General features: G+C 47.1%; 2 protein-coding genes across 2 annotated transcripts in view; one reads left to right on the plus strand and one right to left on the minus strand.

Moving 5' to 3' along the window:
* Positions 1 to 4,153, plus strand: part of VPS35 (VPS35 retromer complex component) — a 47,829-nt gene extending 43,676 nt beyond the window's left edge. The window contains exons 16-17 of the mRNA XM_075008305.1: positions 957 to 1,100; positions 3,154 to 4,153. Of these exons, the coding sequence (XP_074864406.1) occupies positions 957 to 1,100; positions 3,154 to 3,333 (324 nt within the window). The 3' untranslated portion in view covers positions 3,334 to 4,153. The remainder of the gene's footprint in view (positions 1 to 956; positions 1,101 to 3,153) is intronic.
* A 10,015-nt stretch (positions 4,154 to 14,168) lies between these two features.
* On the minus strand, positions 14,169 to 18,473 carry LOC142020474 (histamine H3 receptor-like). The gene is made up of 3 exons (XM_075008306.1): positions 18,104 to 18,473; positions 17,757 to 17,923; positions 14,169 to 15,113 (listed from the first exon to the last, which is right to left on the minus strand). Exons 1-3 carry the CDS (start codon positions 18,351 to 18,353, stop codon positions 14,223 to 14,225), a joined length of 1,308 nt encoding a protein of 435 aa, XP_074864407.1. The 5' UTR covers positions 18,354 to 18,473; the 3' UTR covers positions 14,169 to 14,222.
* Positions 18,474 to 18,831: the final 358 nt, after the last annotated feature.

The raw sequence follows: 18,831 nt of genomic DNA on the forward strand, positions 1-18,831 counted from the left end.
TACATATTGATGTGTTTAATGTTTACTGAAGATTCGGAAGATTTTTGTTATGCACGCTGGGCAGGTAACTTTTTTTTCCAAAATGACCAAGTGGATTCCCAAAATAAATTTTCAAACTGAAAGCAGCAATCCTTGATGAAAACATAACCAAATTTGGTATGTCTGACTTTAATATAGTTCTGTGTCATAGGTAGAAAAAATTGTGATCTGATTTTTAAAAAAAGGAAAAATTTAATCCTTTAATCTCCTGTATCTGAAAGGATTTTCCTCAAATTAAATTTTAAAGGCCCCTTTCTGCAAAGATCAAGCAACAAACTTCTGCCAGATTGACTTGTTCAGAAATTTAAATAGGGTTAATAATGAAAGCTTTTGCCACCTGATAAAGTGCTGAGTGCTTGAATGGTCTTACTAAGGCTGCTGCTACACTACCATTCTCCTCTCGGAGGTGCCATGGTAATGAGGCAATTTGAAGCAGGCTAATGAGGTGCTAACGTGCATATTCACTGCTTCATTAGCATAACAGCACCACCCAAGCAGACTTTGAATTGCAGATTGACAGAGGAGAAGGGGGCAGCTTCGAAATAAGCTTCCCTCTTCAACATTCCCTTACTCAGATCTAGTTTTGTGGGAGTAAGGGGATATTGAAGTGGGGTGCTTATTTTGAAGCTGCCCCCATCTTCACTGTCAATCTGCAATCCGAAGTCTGTTCACTTAGCTGCCATTATGCTAATGAGGTGCTGCATATGCACGTTAGCACCTCATTACCACGGAACTTCCTAAGGGAGAGTGGTAGTGTAGCAGCAGCCTGAGTGAGTGAAATTATGTAGGGGTTTTGAATGTCCTTTTTGCTCAAGCTAAGCAAGGTGCTTGGCACATGGGTGTGTGTTGGCTGCTCCTGTGTTGGTTGGAATGGTGTTGGGGCCATACGTGTAAAATCTTGTTTTCTCTGTCTTTAGCTTCATGGAGGAAAGAGAGTAATGGAATGCTTGAAAAAGGCTCTAAAGATAGCAAATCAGTGCATGGATCCTTCACTTCAAGTTCAGCTTTTTATAGAAATTCTGAACAGATATATCTATTTTTATGAAAAGGAAAATGATGCGGTAAGTGAAGAACTAATATAGAACCATAAGTCTTATCTTAGAGTCCTAATCTGAAGTTTATTCCTTACGTTAGACTTTAGACCCAGCTCTTCTAGATGATTTTATATGCATCCCACAGCACCTCTTATTGGATATTGCCTTTTGTTTTGTCATCTTGTCAAAGTAGTGAAACCGTTTTTTATATATGTGAAAAAGATCCCCTCTTTTCTAAAGTTATGTCCACGCTTATGAGAAGATGGACATGCTGGCAGTCGATCTCCCAGGGTTTGATTTAGCACACCGAGTGGGAATGTGCTAAATTGAACTGTGGTGGTGCCAACATCAATCCTGGTACTTCAGGCAGTCATAGGGAGTAAGGGAAATAGACCAGAGAGTTTCTCCCATTTGAGCTTCTGCTGTGGCACTGTGGCCAAAATAGACTTTAGCTAAGTAGATTCAACTGTGCAATTCTCGTAGCTATATTTGCATATCTTAAATCATTTTTCTCTCCTAGTATAAACCAGGCCTTGTTATTGCAATTGCCATTTGTCTCTAGTTTTTTTCGGGTGGGGAGGGGGGTTGTGCTGCTGTTGTATAGACCTTTCTACATTGACAGAGGGGGCATTCCTTTGGTCAATGTAGGTAATAGACCTCCCTGAGCAGCTAGGCCAGTGCAAGAATTCTACCCTAGAAAATAGATTGACCTAACTACATCTTTCTGAAAATTTCACAACACGGGGTGATTATGGCTAGGTCAGCCTAATTTCAAGGTGCAGACAAGGCATCTAAAATGTAGATGCTCAGTAAAAGTTCTTCACATACTCATGAGCCCACTGTAAGTGAAGATGAATCAGGAGCTAAGGCTGGGTAATCACGTTATTAGCACTCCAATCCTAACATTTAAGTTTAATTTTGTTGTAGGTGGCATGTTTAATTTTGTACATCTTGCTTGTATGTGAAAGGGAAAAAAAATTCTGTCAGAGGAGAATGTTTCTACCCAGTGATAGAACTGGTTCTAATATTTTTCAAATGTAAACTTTTATTTTCTCATCAGTAGGGCTTTTGGTATTGTACAGACTTAAATGGATTTCAGATGCAGTATGGTATGTGATTTGGGGAAGAAGTGTGGGGTAACTTTTACAATTTTTTTGTTTCATGATGATGTTGCTGTGAACTAAGGTGGCAGGAGTTTACTGCCTAATTAGTTTCCAGTGGCTAAGATGCTACACAGGCTGCTTTGAACTTAATAAGCCCTTCCAAGATGCACAGTTTCAAAACTTTTAATTTCCAAGGACCCCTTTTTTTTTTCCCTGTGATTTTTATTTTGACACATTTTCCCCTGGATTCTCAAACCTGAATTGACACGCACAGGGATTGTCTACGCTAGCCCCTCCTTCGAAGGGAACATGTAAATGAGCCAGATCTGTGAATAGCAATGAGGTGGTACGCTGCATATGCAGCACCTCATTAGCATAATTCTCACCACATGACCTTCAAAGTTGCTAACTTTGAAGTGTTGGCAAGCAGTCTAGCTGCAGGCACTTTGAAGTACCTGTGCAACTTTGAAATTCCCTTACTCCCAAAACGTAGTGTAGATGAACCCACAGTAGACCTTGTTGTGACAATTAGTTCTCTTTTACACTTGCCAAATAATGCTGATAGAGGGGAAAAAGCAGTCCCAGAAGTGTGTATTTATAATGGAAGCTGCTCTAAATCCAAGATTATTAGAAAACCTAATGGAAATTAATAAACTTGTAAAAAAAATTATGACACCAAAGGATTTTGAACTGTTTTAATGTTGCCAAGTTAGTTTTGGCAGACTCGTGAGGTAAGAAGCATTGTTAATTATGTTAATGATGGGTTAGTGGAGGCACTGTCACATAAGTCTGCAATAGTTCTTGCTGCTCTACCACACTTGCCTCAAATTTTGCAGTCAGAGGACAAGTCTATATGGGTGAAATAATTAAGATCTCTGTTAAATGTCTACCCTTGTCGTTTACTACTAGGATTTAGCATGTGCACACTCGCGCTCGCTCTCTCTCTATATATGTATATATAAAAATATTTATTGTAGGTGACAGTTCAAGTTTTGAATCAGCTCATACAAAAGATACGAGAAGACCTTCCAAACCTTGAATCTACTGAAGAAACAGAACAAATTAATAAACATTTTCATAACACACTGGAGCACCTGCGTTTGAGGCGGGAATCACCAGAATCTGAAGGGCCAATTTATGAAGGTCTTGTCCTTTAAAGAAGACACTTGCACAGACATGCACATGCTGTACTTATTTCTGTCCTTCCATTTACACACAGTATGTCTTTTTATTATGATAGATTTAATAGACTGTGCCTTTCAGAAATGCCAAGTTAGGTTACAATGCATTTAAATGTGATATGGTCAGTTCAGCACTTCCAGACACTTGCATTCACTATGTTAACAAATTTGAAAGGTGTTCAGATTGGACCAGCAGCTATCGATTGGATCATGAATTAGCATGACTGGACCTGTTTCTTTAAAATTCATGTGACATGTTAGGGCTCTTTTTATTCCCAGTTCTAACCTATCTTTTTGGTCCATGTTCATGGTTGCTTCTGTAGCATTATGGAACTCTAACCTGGCAGTGGCTATCCATCTCAAAGTGATCTGTTTTTGTTTTTTTTTTCTTTTTCTTTTTCTTTTCTCTCCCCCCTTTAATAGAGTATTTGATTTTGGGGGCTGATGTTGGTTGGATTATGCTTGAGCTTTTCTTTTAGTGCAAGTCAAGTCTGTGTGATATTTTCCCTAAAAACTAGAATATATTAATGCATGTTTGGAGAGTTTTAAAACACCATGCTCAGAAATAAAATTATATTTTGCATATTAGGGCTCTGATATTCACTGAGGGCCAGTACTGTGCACAGGGCGTATTTATCAAGATAATTTTGTTCCAAATAGTATTAAAATAGAGAAATTGTGATCTATAGAGTATATGTATAACCATTATTGTAAATTTAGGGGAAAATGCATTACACAAGTTTATTGAGTATCATGATTTTGCACCATTGGAACAATAAAGTTGCTATTAACTCTGGTTGTATGTCTAATGTTGGTTTCATTTAATGTTCAAATAAAAGAAATTCTATGATGCCGCCTGCGATTCAAGAAATTTAAAGTGCAAATTAATGAGGAGAGTGTGTGCTGCTGTTTCAATGAATGAAGACAGCAGGATTATGAAATGGCTAATTGAATTCTGATGTTAGATAAATGCTCATGTTCACTTATGAGCAGTAAGCAGCAATTTTTGATCGGGGGGCACTCCAAGAATTTGGTAAGAGGTCATGGCCCACACTTCTCCATGATATTAATGGAAGAGGTGTGGGGTCTGGGATGGAGGTTGGGTACAGAAGTGAGCTTGAGGTAAGGGAGTGGAGTGCAGAAGGGGGTGTGGGATCTCGGAGACAGTTTGAGTGAAGGAGCAGGTTGTGACCTGGGGCAGGGGACTTTCAGGGTACAGGAGTGGGTATGGGTGCAGGAAAGGATTCTAACCTGGAAAAGGGGTGTAGGAGGGAGTGTGGGGTCTCGGAAAGGGTTGTGACCTGCAGAAAGTGTGCAGAGGGATTGGGGTGCAAGGTCTGAGGGGAGAGGGTGTGACCTAGAGAAATGGGCATAGGAGGGGGCAGGGTTTGGGAAAGGGAGTGCAGAGGATGTGGGATAGGGTTCAGGGAGGGGAGGTAGAAGCTGTGGTAGGCTCTTGCCAGAAGGCATTTACGTGGGCAGCTCCCAGCCAGAAGCCCAGCAGTATCCTTAGCCAGGGTCCCTAATTTGAAAAGTTTAGCATTGGCATTTTTGGTCTTCCAAGTACAGTCTATACAGACTGCTATTATGCTACTAGTCTATAACTCTGTAAATTCTGGTCTATAATCAATCTCCACTCAAAGTTTAGTGAGTTATCTTTATAGTAAGAGTTGGTAGGTTGTGGGGGAGCTAAGAAATAAGAATAACCCATTTTCCCCCTTTGTAAACAATAGAGCTCCACAAGCAGGATAGGAATTCTAAAGGCCTATCTGGTAGAGCTTAACTAAGCATATACATATAAAATGATAGCAACTAAATTGGTTATTACCACTCAGATCTTGGAGTAGTTTGGGATAATTATCTGAAAACATCCACTCAGTATGAAGTAGCAGTCAAAAAAGCAAACCCTAAGAAATCCTTAAAAGGAATAGAGAATAAGTAGCTTTATGCCTCTATCAGTCCATGGTATGCTCACATCTTGAATACTGTATGCAGGCATGGTCTCCTCTCAAAAAGATATCTTAGAATTGGAAAAAGTTCAGAAAAGGGGCAACAAAAATTATGAAGGGTTTGGAACAGCTGTCATATCAGGACAGATTAAAGACTCACCAGTTTAGAAAAGAAGACTACGGGGGATATGATAGATCTCTCTAAAGTCATGACTGGTGTGGAGAAAGTGAATAACGAAAAGTTATTTGCTTGTTCTCACAACAAGAGAACTGGGGGTCACCAAATAAAACTAATAAGCAGTAAGTTTAAAACAAAAGGAAGTATTCCCACAGTGCACAGTAAGCATGTGAAACTCCTTGGCAGAGGCTGTTGTGAAGGCCAGGCCTTTAACAGTGTTCAAAAAAAGCTAGATAAACTCATGGAGGATAGGTCCATCAATGGTTATTAGCAAGGATGGGCAGGAATGGTGTCCTTAGCCTCTTGTCAGAAACTGGGAAGGGGTAACAGGATGGATCACTTAATTACCTGTTCTTCTTCGAGTGGTCCCCATGGGTGCTCCACAATAGGTGTCGGGCTCGCCCGGTGCAACAGATTGGAAATCCTCCAGCAGTTTCTCCTGGATCGCGCGCGCCGCCTCCCTGCGCGCCCCCGGCCCTGTGCACGATCCGGTCCCCGCCAGTTCCTTCTCAACCGCCATTAGCTGCAGACGGAATCCACTCAGGCTAAGGCCAGAGTCAGATTACTTAGTGGTTTTTTTCCCACGTGTAATTTGTTTTTCGGTTATTAAAAAAAAAAAAAGAGAGAGAGAGAGAAAGCAAAGACAAAGAATACCGGCAAAAAAAAAAAAAAGAGAGGAGCGGAGAAGAATGGAGCGGAGGTGAAAGGCCATTAGGCCTCCCGCTGCTGCAGGCTGGTGATCACTCTTTGAGGAGGAAAGGCACGGATTAAGTGCTAAGTACCCTCTTAACAATAAAGGACTCACCACAATGGCCTCTTCAGATTTTAAACAGCGTGAGTCATGCTGTGAAGCTATGCCGGCCTCCGTGGGGCATAGCGAAGGCATCCGACGCCTGCGGGAATTGCAGGCTACCTGGCCGCGTTCTCACTGTGCTCTGACCCCTCCCACTCAAGTGCAGAAATGGAGGGAACTCTCCCTGGCTCGATCCTTGCCAGGCATCTGCAGCGAGCAGGACGAGCGGAGCACACAGCTACCGGCCGCATACTCAGGCGGCGGCACCATCATAGGCGGCACCAGGGGTGCCAGGCACAGAGCCTGCAGGCACCGGAGGGGGATACCCGCGCAGCACCGCAGCTGACGGGGCCAAGCGCGGTGCTAACAGCGGGGCCAAGATTCCCGGCAGGGGAGGGGGCGGTGCTGGCCCCGCAGCGGAGGGGCAAGGCAACATCAAAAACCCGGCACCGCAGTCCATCTCTGAACAGGGCTGCACTGCTGTTAACACCAAGCCCTCCCCCTGCGATACACACGCCGCACTGAAGGCCTGTGTCTCCACCGGCCCATCAAGAGGAGGAGGAAAAAAAAAACAAAACCGCCTCCTCCGTTCCTCCAACCGATGTCACCGCGGCTTGGGCCACCTTCACCATTTTCTGGGATTGGATCCCCCTGGAGTACTGTCACAAGCCAGTTTCACCTCTATCGGTGTTGCCGCAGAGTTCTTGCTCTCCCAGACATCAGGGGTACACACCCCATGAGTGGTCCAGGTCTCCATCTCCAGACCCTTGCTGTGCTGTCATGGTCGTCCCTATCAGTCTGGACACAGATAAACCACAGGCCTGCACCCAGGGGCAGGTCCCCACCCCGGCTGCTCAATACCCCCGTGGGCGCTCCCGATCGGGGACGGAAACAGTTGTCTCAAGGGGAGTTAAATTTAGAACCCCGAGACTTTCCTTCACAATCCTCCAGCGAGCAAGTGTATCATCGCCCGCAGGAACCCGAGGGTTCGAGGGAGGTTTACCTTAGGGGTTCCTCCTCATCCTCCCCAGATGAGGCTATGGCCTCTGGGGATGTCTCTCCCCAGGATGACTTTAAACAGTTTCAGGAGCTGTTTTAAAGGGTAGCTTTCACGCATGACATTTAAACGGCAGAGGTGCAGGAGAAACATCACAAACTCCTGAAAAATCTGAGACCCCCGGCTTCATCCAAAATTGCTATTCCGCTGGACGAAGCCATTCTGGAGTCAGCCATTACTATATGGCAGACCCCAGCCTCTATTCCACCTACAAACAAGAGAGCGGATAAGAAATTTCGTCCCGGCAGAGGGCATGAAGTTCCTCTTCAGTCACCCACAACCAAATTCTTTGGTGGTCGGGTCGTCCCAGCAGAGGTCAAAGGCTTCTCAGTACAAATCGGGGGATCAGACAAAGATAAGAAGCTAGAGCTGTTGGGCAGGAAGGTATATTCCTCTCCTATCCTGCTATTGAGAGTGGCAAATTATGGGCACACCTAGCAAACCATAATTTTGATAATTACTCCGGGTTTACTCCCCTCATGGATTCACTCCCGGAAGACAAAAAGCCGGTGTTAAAGGCGATGGTTCAAGAGGGCTACGCAGCATCGCAGACGGGAGTCCAGATTGCCCTGGACACGGCGGCACGCTTAACGGCTACAGCAGTGGTCATGCACAGAGAATCCTGGCCCTAGATGTCGGGTATCTCGAGGGACCTACAGGCGAAGATCGTGGACCTTCCCTTTGATACACAAAAGCTGTTTTGCAGACTCAACAGACTCGGTCCCTCACTCCAGTAAGGACTTGAGAGCTACACTTAGAAGCTCGGGCATTTATACTCCCCCATACAGGAGGGGAAAATTTTATCCTCAGCAAAGACACTATGCTTACAAACACAGCATGCTCAATATCAACGGGGCTACGGCCACGGGCGTTATCAATAGCGGCAACAGTACAGAACCCCTAGGCGATGTTCTCAACAAAGCTGTACGCCCTCGGGTCAGGCCTTAAAGGCAACAAGTTTGATGGGTATGTCGGGGGCTGCACTATCAATACCCTCGCTCAATGCCACTCTCATCTCATGTTCCATCATCGCCTCAGACCGTTCCACTCCCAATGGCAAAAGATCACCACAGACATATGGGTGCTGGAGATCATAGCCATGGTTACGCGATCCCCTCCCAGTCGCTTTCACCGACGAAGCCTCCCACCAGGCCTCACCTCAGGGGCTCTGCCACGAGGCGAGGCTCAAGCAGAAGGTGACCCATCTTATGTTCACAAGTGCGGTGGAAAGAGTGCCGGAATACTTCCAGGGGAAGGTTTTTATTCACGCTACTTCCTATCGGAAAAGAAAACGGGACACCGGAGGCCCATCTTAGATCTGCGAGGCCTCAACCGTTACTTGTGCAAGCAACGGTTTCAGATGGTCAGTTGCCTTGATACTCATGGCACTGGACGATGGAGACTGGGTTGCAGCACTCGACTTACGAGATGCTTACTTTCATATAACAACAATCCACCCGGCACACAGACGCTTCCTCCGCTTCACGGTCGGCCAGGAGCGCTTCCAGCACAGGGTTCTTCCGTTTGGCCTCTCCTCGGCCCCCAGAGTCTTACCAAAACCCTGGCAGTGGTGTCAGCCTACCTGCACAGACAAGGGGTGTTTATTTTTCCCATATCTGGGCGACTGCCTGCTAAAAGGGACCTTGAAGGCAGAGGTCTCACGCATTATACGCGTCACAGCAGACACGTTTCTTCGCTGGGCCTAGTCATCAACCTCGCAAAGTCAAAGTCCGAACCCACACAACATATAGAGTTCATAGGGGCATGCATAAACTTTATCACAGCAAGGGTGTACCTACCCGACGCCCACTTCTGCGTAATCAGTTCGCTGGTGTGAGTCATTACATACAGCCCCACGGTGCTGATCTTACCATGCCTACAGCTGCGGGGCCATATGGCGGCAGCGTCGTTTGTGGTACAGAATGCCAGGTTGCACATGTCAAGCCCGTAGCATTGGCTGGCGAGCGTTTACAAACCGGCATCCCACACTGTCCACAGGGTGGTGTCGCCCGCAACAGAGGTGCGCAGATCCCTGGCGTGGTGGGAAAACCCCAAGAATCTGCGAGTGGGGGTGCCTTTTCACCAACCACAAATTTCTATTTTTCTTACTACCGATGCCTCCCACATGGGATGGGGAGTGCACATCGGCAACAAGGTAACACAAGGGCTATGGTCCCCTGCAGAACAGACACTGCACATATCCATACTGGAGCTCAGAGCAGTGTTCAACGCCTGCAAACATTTTCGAGATTACCTGCATGGCAGAGTAGTCGGGATTCAATACCGACAATACCTCCACTATGGTCTACATCAATCGATAAGGAGGAGCACGATCCCGTGCCCTATGTGCGGAAGCACTCCGATTGTGGAATCGGTGCATCGCCAGCAACATAACGTTGAAAGCCTCGTACTTGCCGGGCACGCACAACGTGAATGCAGACCAGCTGAGCAGGCGCTTTGCAATCATGCACGAATGGCAGATCCGCTCCGATCTGCTACAGCGCATTTTTCGTACATGGGGGTTTCCCCAGATCGATCTGTTTGCCACTCAGTACAACAAAAAAAAAAAAGTGTCCCCAGCACTGCTCCAGAGCAGGAGTGGGGCGGGGGTCCCTGGGGGACGCATTCATGTTTTTCATGGAAGGGCTCCCTACTTTATGCGTTTCCCCCGCAGTGCTTATCCGCAAGGTCTTGCACAAAGCCAGAAGGGAGAGAGCTCGCACGATACTCATAGTCCCGCTTGGGATCGGCAGCAATGGTTTCCCTTGTTTCTGCGCATGTCGGACCGCCCACTGCTCCCTCTACCGGTGGCGCCGGACTTTCTCCCGCGGGCTCAAGGGTCCATAGTGCACCCGCACCCTTAAGGTCTGCACGTACAAGCATGGCTAATCCATGGCTCAGCTCCTTAAAGAGCACATGTATGGAGGGAGCACAACAAGTCCTGGAATGTAGCCAAAGGACCTCCACCAGGAGGACTTACAAGCACAAATGGACTCGTTTCACAGCCTGGTGTTCCGCCAAGCAGTTAGCTCCCCTTGACGTTCCTATACCTGTAATATTAGAATACTTATTGGACCTCAAGAGAGGCGGGCTTTCTCTATCCTCGCTAAAGGTCCACCTCACTGCTATATCAGCCTTTTCGGCATACAGAGGAAGGGCCCATGGTATTTGCCCATCCTATCGTTACCAGGTTCTTGAAGGGGCTGGTAAACCTGTACCCCCCTCGGAAACCGCTTCCACCATCGTGGAATTTGGGCTTGGTGCTCAGCATGCTATCAGGTCCACCTTTTGAACCATTAGCCACAGTTCCCATACATCTCCTTACGATAAAAACAACCTTCCTCCTTGCAACTACGTCAGCCAGCAGGGTGAGTGAGCTCGTGGCAGTGATGGCAATGCCGCACTGCACAGTATTCTTAAAGGAGGCGGTAACCTTAAGGTTGCACCCAGCCTTTGTTCCAAAAAGTCTCTCCGGAGTCCAATCTTAACGAGCCAATAGTTTTACCCTCGTTTTACCCGAAGCCTCACAGCTCCGGCAAGGAGGCACGCCTGCATCTCCTAAATGTGAGGAGGGCGTTGGCCTTCTACACAGACAGAACTAAGTCCTTCTGTAAAACGGACAGGCTTCTAGTCTCTCTCGTTCCTGGGTCAAAAGGAGAAGGTCTCTCTTCCCGGAGAATCTCAAAGCACATTGTGCCCTGTATAACAATGTGCTTTGAACTTCGAAAGACTCCTTTGCTGGCCCCACCCAGGGCTCACTCCACCAGGGCGGTGGCGGGAGTCAACAGCCTTATTCAAGGGCATCGCGTTAACAGACATCTGTAGAGCGGCGACCTGGTCATCCTATGACACCTTCGCCAAGCATTATGCCCTGCCTTGGGTATTCTGAGAGGATACCCGTCTGTCGACAGCAGTCCTCTCGGGGGCAAGCTGCACATAAACTGATTACCCACCTCCTTACTTGGGTTAGTGCTGGGTAGTCACCTATTGTGGAGCACCCACGGGGACCACTCGAAGAAGAAAGAGAAGTTACTCACCTGTAGTAACGATGGTTCTTTGAGATGTGTCCCCGTGGGTGCTCCACCACCTGCCCATCCTCCCCGCTTCGGATCTCTGTCTAGTGTTTTTCAGGAGCATCTGAGGCGGTTGGTCAAGGAACTGGTGGGGACTGTATCGTGCACGCGGCCGGGGGTGCGGTACGCGCCGGCGCATGCGTGATCCAGGAGAAACTGCTGGAAGATTTCTGATCTGCTGCGCCGGGCGAGCCCGACACCTATTGTGGAGCACCCACGGGGACACATCTCGAAGAAGCATCATTATTACAGGTGAGTAACTTCGCTTTCTGTTCATTCCCTCTGGAACAGCTGGCATTGGCCATTACTGGAAATGAGACACTGCGTTAGATGGACATTTTGGCCTGACCTAGTATGGCTGTTCTTATGTATGATCCAGTGAGAACACAATTGTCCAAGTCTTGGAGGAAGATCCATTTTACCACATTCACTTCTCACTCCAAACTATGTATACTGGAGCCAGGAAGTTGGTATAAGTATTATGTCAACTATTTAATGATGCTTACACAATTCTTTTAAACATATTTTAATAGACACTTTAGAAAGTAACATTTAAAAACTGATTCACAGGCTGCATATAATATAAGATGGTCTTCTGATCTGTCTGCTATGGTAGTGGACAAATATGAGTACTGTTATTCAACTGAGTGTGGTTTTTTTCCTTCTCCAGTTTGTCAATAAGTAGTTGGATAACAATGCAGAGGAAGATCATGGGGGAAATGTTCTCCTGGAATCTGAGAAACTACACCTTTTGTGAGTTTCAGTGCTCAGAACAGCATGGTTAAAGCGTAGATGTTGTTTTTGGCATTCAGTGAGATTTGATGTTTTCCCCATAGGGGAGATGAGAACTATATACACCAGAACACAGAAGAACCATTGCAGTACTTTTGTAGGACTGAGGAGCATGCAGTGGAACTGTGTCTTCTGTGGGTACTTAGTGAATTTCACTGCATTAATAAGTTTTGGTATTTCATAGACTCATAAGGTTTGAAGGGTGTCCCCTGCACTTATGGCAGGACAAAGTACTATTTAGACTACCTACACAACTATCTCTTTGGTTATGGAATGGCCATGCCACTGACATTCCATTGCTGGTCAGTCTCTGTCCCCTACCTTGCTTTGGTGCACAGCTGTTTGCTAAGGACAGGATTTGTTTCAAACAAGTATTTGGTGGCAAATCCCTTACGGATATTTGATTATTTAAAAACAAAAAAAATCTTAAATCTTTCCCTGGTGCTTCATCCTCCCCCACCACTGCCCTGTCTTAATCCCTGCAAGGGTAGGGACTCTGCTGTTTAACATTCTTGATAGAATGACATGGGAAGGGAACCTGAGTCTAGTTTTGTATTGGGCTTAATGTATCAATGCGTTCACTTAACATTGGTAACTTTCTGATGGGCCACTGCACTTAAAGAAACCATTTTTGTCTGCAGAAGGATGCTTTGTATTTTTTATTTTGGGGCATTGCCCTGGATTCTTTCATTGAATATGTCTGATCTAACTTCATGTAACTTTAGACTTGAAAGATTTGAGTGTTTTTAAAAATGAATTTAAACCAATGTCTGTTCACAAATTTTCATTGACTTAACTTTGCAGTAGCAGGAAATCAGCTGTAGTCCAATACAAAGTTTTAGTTCAAACAATAATTGTGCATGGCAAGATGCAGAAAAATATTAAGTATTGTCTATAGATTAAAAAGATGCTTGTGGGTAAACGCTGCTGTGCTACCACACGTCATTGAGGCATGTGTTTTTGTATCTCTCTGCAACTTTGATCCTAATACCCATTGATGATATGCCTTACTCTACTAAGACTGCTAACATGATACAAAAAAACCCCAAAGTTAGACTCTTACTAGCCCCTATTTTTTGTCATTCTATTGGTCTTGTCTTTCAATATCAGAATAATGAGACACATTAGCAATGCTCATATTTGGAGTAATACACATTTCCATATCCCTCCAGTGTTAGTAACTGTTAAACCTTCTAGTTACTTACCCAATGTATTTTATTCATTTGATATATATTCACTTACAGTTTTAACTCTTATAGACACACAAGTATCAAAGAGGTAAGCTGCTGTTTAGCTATGGCATTTAATACAAGTAAGAGCATGATGGTGTGATTCTACATGAAAATGCGCATTTGGGCTCCTACATGAAACTCGCAAACCAAGGGACATTGTGATTAAATTTAGTGAATTTAGGCTTAGGTCCTCAGTGCAGCATTGTTGGTTGATAAATGCTTATACAGTAATTTGCAATACTGCTTACATATTGATAAATCCACACAACTTGTTAAACTTTCTGAAATTTTGATTTGATGGAGGAATAAAAATACTGTAAATCGAGTCATTTGCAAACTAGACTGTATATATAAACTAACTCTTGCACTATTTTTACTTTATGTACTCTCTATTTTTGTGGCCTGCAGAAGTCATCTACGCTTTATCACTGCAAAGGTACTGTAGGGAATTCTATGTCATATATGATATTACATATTTTAAGGAAAAAACCCTAACCTGATAACACCTGAAAGTATTAAAGGTTAAAGGCTTTGAAAACATTTTACTTTATTTTTCAAAGGAGTGCTGTTAGACTTTTTTGCATGTCATTCTGCTTTGAATAAAAAAACCTTAGTCACTTCCTGGTTGTGGTTCTCTGATTTGTATTTTTGACCTTAAAATTTTCTTAATCCTACACTAATTTAAAGAAGCCAGGGGTAGCCCTCCTTCATGGTCCTATGCTGACCCAGCACCACTACGTTCCTTTTAGAAATAGTGTTTCTGCTATAACATGCTTGTTTCCTTGACGTTTTTACATAAACACATGGGGATGAATTTTAGCCTTACCAGGACACAGCAGTTTTATAAAAGCTTTTCTAAAGCTCATATGGCACAGAGGGTATAAAACAGGGTTAATGGCTGAGTTCAGCCACAGAAGCCAAAAGGAAATTTCATAGAGAGAATGATGCACACATTGCCCATGACAAGCAGCTCTAATGATCATCAGAAGCGTATAAGGAGCCCAGCACAAACCAAACACACACACAATGATTGCTAAAGACTTAGCTATGCGTTTGTCCCGGGAAAGTCTAACTCTGTTTGCCATGCTGCTGGTAATATCTGTTCTCCTTGTGGTGTTGCAAACATTCTCTATAGCTTTGTAAAAATTGCCCCGTGGTGGTTTAGTCTCAAGAGCCACGTGTAAGGGTGGTAACTCTTGACCGACCTTAAAATCTAAGGACTGGCTATCAAGTTTATGTAGGCTGAGTCTGGAGCCACAGGGTCTAGTGGGTGAAAGGCTACTTGCTTTCTTTTTCTTATCTTTCTGGCTGTTGGTAGGTTTTATGAAAAATATTACATGCTCTCTTTTTTTCCCTTGAAAATTTGTTTCACAGTCCTCTTGACCAGGTGCTAGGTTTTCGTTTCGCAGGGGTGTGCGCTTCCTGATGTTGATGTAGATGCTTAAGTTGAAGTATGTAACACTAATGAAAGGTGTAAAGAATTCAATAGTAGAAGCAATCATTAGGAAATACCAATTGTAGAAGAATTCAGCGTAGCACTCTCTTTCTGGGACTATACTTTTTTGAGCTATATACTCCCAGCTGATGATGGCTGGTCCATAGAGAAGAAAAGCTGCAATCCATACGATTATCATTTTTAATATGGCATTTCTTGTCATCCCCTTCTGAGCTCTGTAGCTCACCTAAGCAGTAAGAAAAGTAACAAATTATGCTTGTGCTCTCCAGAACAATCCAATAACCAATAGCTACACTAAAGACTCCTTTGTTTTCTTTTTATTTGTGTTGTACCAGTGGAGCACACTTATCAAAAATGAGAAACCTTTCATGCGAAACACACTAAAACTAAAACCACCCTAGCCACTTATTTTCTAATACCCACCATTTAATAAAACAAACAGCCTACCAGATGCTTGATTGTCCATGTTCTGTGGACAAAGAATTGTACTCACACCAATGCTTCAGACATTTGTGAATTGTGCGGAACACAAGTTTGGGAGAAAATGATACTTGACAAAGAATATTCTTTGTTCTGGCTCAGTAGTGGGCAATAATTTTTGATGCGGGGGGGCACACCAAGAATTTAGTAGGTGGTCAAGCGCTGCAGTCTTCCATGATAGTAACAGAGAATGTGCAGGGTCTGGGATGGATGTTGGGTGCAGAAGGGAGCTTGGGGTAAGGGACTGGGGTTTAGGAAGGGGTATGGGATCTGGGAGAGAGTTTGGGTGAAGGAGAGGGTGTAGGGTGTGAGGAGGGAGTATGGATGCAGGAAAAGATTCTGCCTGGAGAAGGGTATAGGAGGGGATGCAGGGATTTTGATTGTGAGGTACAAGGTCTGGACGTGGGTTTTGACATGGAGAGGTGTGGAAGGGAGCACAGGTTCTGGAAAGGGTATGGGTGCAGAAGCAGAAGTGCAGAGCATTTGGATTACATAGGGTATGGGTATAGGGGGTGCCAAAAGCAGGCTATGGCCAGGAGATACTTACTTGGACAGTTCCTGGCCAGTAGGCCCAACAGGTGCCTTAATTAGGCTCCCTGTTTTCCGGGCTCCCCACATGCTCAGAGCAGCTGCTGGGGCCTGGTGTGCTGCTCTGACCTGAAGGTGAGGGGGGGATACTTAACATGCTGCCTGTCCTGCAAACAGGAGGCTCCTCTTGGACAGAAAGTGACCAATGGGAGCTGCTAGGGGCAGGCAAAGGTAGTTTGAGAAGACACCTTTCCTGCCTAGCATTCTGCCAGCTGTTCTCCAGGTGGGGGTGGTGCAAGGGAGCACATGCAGGGAGCCGGCAGAGGCTCTGCAGGCCAGTTGGATTACTTGGGCTGCATCCGGCCCACAGTGTCTTTTGCCCAGCCCTATTCTAGTCCCAGTTCTCCTTGCCAGAGGTTGCACGTGTGTTGTTGTAGCAGCACTGCCTTCTTGGAGGATACAGTGGGAGTGAACTGTGTGTCTTGGTTGTAATATTTTATCTGCTGGGATTAGTTAAGTAAATTATGTTTACACCTGAGGAACTGAACTTATATGACACCTCCGCAAATATTTATTGAGGTGTATGGAAAGGCTGTAATGTTTAATTTGGGATGACAGGCTATGGTCACCAAAATTATTGCATGCCATATACCTTCCAGGTTTATTATTCTGTGGTCTGTGACTAGTAATAGATATTAAAATCAATATTTTGGGAAAGCTGACTGCTTTCCAAACAAAATCAGAACCAACAGCAGTGCCATGATGCATAAAGGGAAAACTCAGCATGCACCTATATGCGTGGCCCTCTCTCCATACAAACAGGTCATTTCATGGAGTGCCTAACTATTAAGAGAAGTAGGGATGACTTGCTGTAAAATGAGGGAAATGTCCCCTGTGCAAGTTAATGGGTATTTGTGATTGCCTTTCACTGACAAGCTCAACAGCTTTTTTGTGACTGTGCCCATGCCTCTCTCCCCTTGCTCTGCCCACCCACAGTTTGTGTACCAAACCAGACTGAGTTGGTCTCCAAGTACAATAAACCGTTGAAATATGCAATTTCAAGTTGCGCTTAACTCACATTGGCGTGAGTTAAGTGCAACTCAAAATCCTGCTCCCCCAGCCCCAGTTCAAACCCCTGGCCTTGTGCAGTCCCAGTTCAACCCCCACCCTATCCCTCCATTCAGCCTCTCCAACTGCCCTTCCCACCCCAGGACTTACCTTTAAAAAGGAGCTCCAGGTGCTCCTGCTGCTTCCCAGCTGCAAAACATGCATTCTACCCCGGACTTACGTGACATTTGGGTTACACGAGGGTGTGTGGGAACAGAACCCTCACCTAAATCCGGGGTCTACTGTCTCTCTCCACCACACCCAAACTAGTCTCCCCTTTGCTACGTTTTGTGGAGCTCTCTGGTCCTGGGAGGTTGCTAGAGCAGGGGTGTGCAAACTGGGGGGTGGGCCCCCTGGAGGGAAATTTTGAAAGGGCTGCTCGGTCTCAGGCTCATCCATCTCATTAAAAATGTTGAACTCTGCCTGTTTGCATATGTGTGTATTCACATTTATATACCCATTAGCGAACATTTTACATTCTGCAGGCTCATTTTCTGACCTGTGCACAAAGAAAGTGAACATAACCGAAATTTCCCTTGCTTGGGTTACACTGGACAGGTGCGGGGAGCGGTGCTAATTGCCGGGACAGTGTAAAGAGTTTGCTCAGCCCTGGGCTGGAGCGGGGTCGGCCGTGGTGCTGCGAACCGCGCCGACCGCCGGGGGCAGCGACACCCTCCCTCCTTCGCCCCACGTCGCTAGCGGCTCCTATCGCCCGGTAAGCAGCCGGCCCGCCCGGCGGAGCCCGGTCCCTTACCGCTTGGGTAACGGAAATGAACCTGTCGAAGCTGATGAGGACGATGTTGAAGACCGAGGCGGTGCACACCAGGTAATCCACCACCAGCCACAGCTTGCACAAGCCGCGCCCGAACTTCCACTCGCCCGTCAGCACGTACGGGATGTAGAGCGGGATGCAGAAGCCACCTGCGGAGCGAGAGTTCAGCGCCGCCGGGGCTCATAGCGCCCCGGCGAAGGCGGGTCGGGCCCCCCCTGCAGCCGCCGGCCGGAGCCGAGCCGAGGGAATGAGCCCGTCCCATCCCCGGGCGGACCCCCTGCCCCGCCCCGCCCCGCCCCGTCCCCCGGCGCCGCGGATGCAGCACTCACCCACCAGCAGGTCGGCGAGCGCCAGGTTGAGGAAGAAGAAGTTGCCCCGCGTGCGGAGGCTGCGGTCCACGCCGAAGGCCAGGATGACGAGGGCGTTGCCCAGCACGGTGGCCAGCACCAGCAGCCCCATGAGCGCGGCCAGCAGCGCCGCCAGGCCGGCGGAGAACTGGCCCGGGGGCTGCAGCGGCTGCTGCCCCGCGCCCGCCTCGCCCAGCGCCTCGTGGCGGCTGGAGAGGTTGAGCCCGGCCATGGCCGCGGCGCTGGGCGCAGGGCTCAGGGACGCGCCATCCCGGCCCGTCCAGCGGGCAGCCGCCGGCTCAGAGGGCGAGTCGCGCTCTGCCTGCGAGCGGAGCCTGAGGCGCTGGAGTAACTTCGCTGCGGGCTGCGTCCTCCGCTCCGGTCCCTCCTCCTCTTCTTCCTCCCACTCGCGGGGCAGCGGCGGGCCGGCGGGGGAGGCGGGGACTGGCGCGGGGGAGGGGGGGCGCTTCGAGCGGGCCACCGAGGAGGGGCTCCGCGCGGCAGCCCAGCCGCTAGGCGGTGAGCGCAGTTCCCGCCCGCCCTCACTGGGGCGCTCGGCCTGAGGCGGCGGACAAGTGTTTCCCGCCTCGCGTCCCGGCCCCTTCTGCGGCTCTGCCGCGCCCTGGGGTAGCCAAGGGCCGGCCCGGTTCTTGGGAGTCACCAGCTGCCAGCCTGAGGCACCTGAGGGGGATTTTAGAGGGCAGGTGCTC

Source organism: Carettochelys insculpta, chromosome 14, assembly GCF_033958435.1.
Source record: "Carettochelys insculpta isolate YL-2023 chromosome 14, ASM3395843v1, whole genome shotgun sequence".
Classification (NCBI taxonomy): domain Eukaryota; kingdom Metazoa; phylum Chordata; order Testudines; family Carettochelyidae; genus Carettochelys; species Carettochelys insculpta.

Bases quoted from the DNA above. Each gene is read 5' to 3' on its own strand.
- LOC142020474 (XM_075008306.1), bottom strand. From the start codon at position 18,353: ATGGCCGGGCTCAACCTCTCCAGCCGCCACGAGGCGCTGGGCGAGGCG. The intron at 17,924-18,103 runs GTGAGTGCTGCA...CTCGCTCCGCAG, and splicing joins GCTCGCCGACCTGCTGGTGG to GTGGCTTCTGCATCCCGCTC. The intron at 15,114-17,756 runs GTAAGGGACCGG...CTTACTGCTTAG, and splicing joins TCATTTCCGTTACCCAAGCG to GTGAGCTACAGAGCTCAGAA.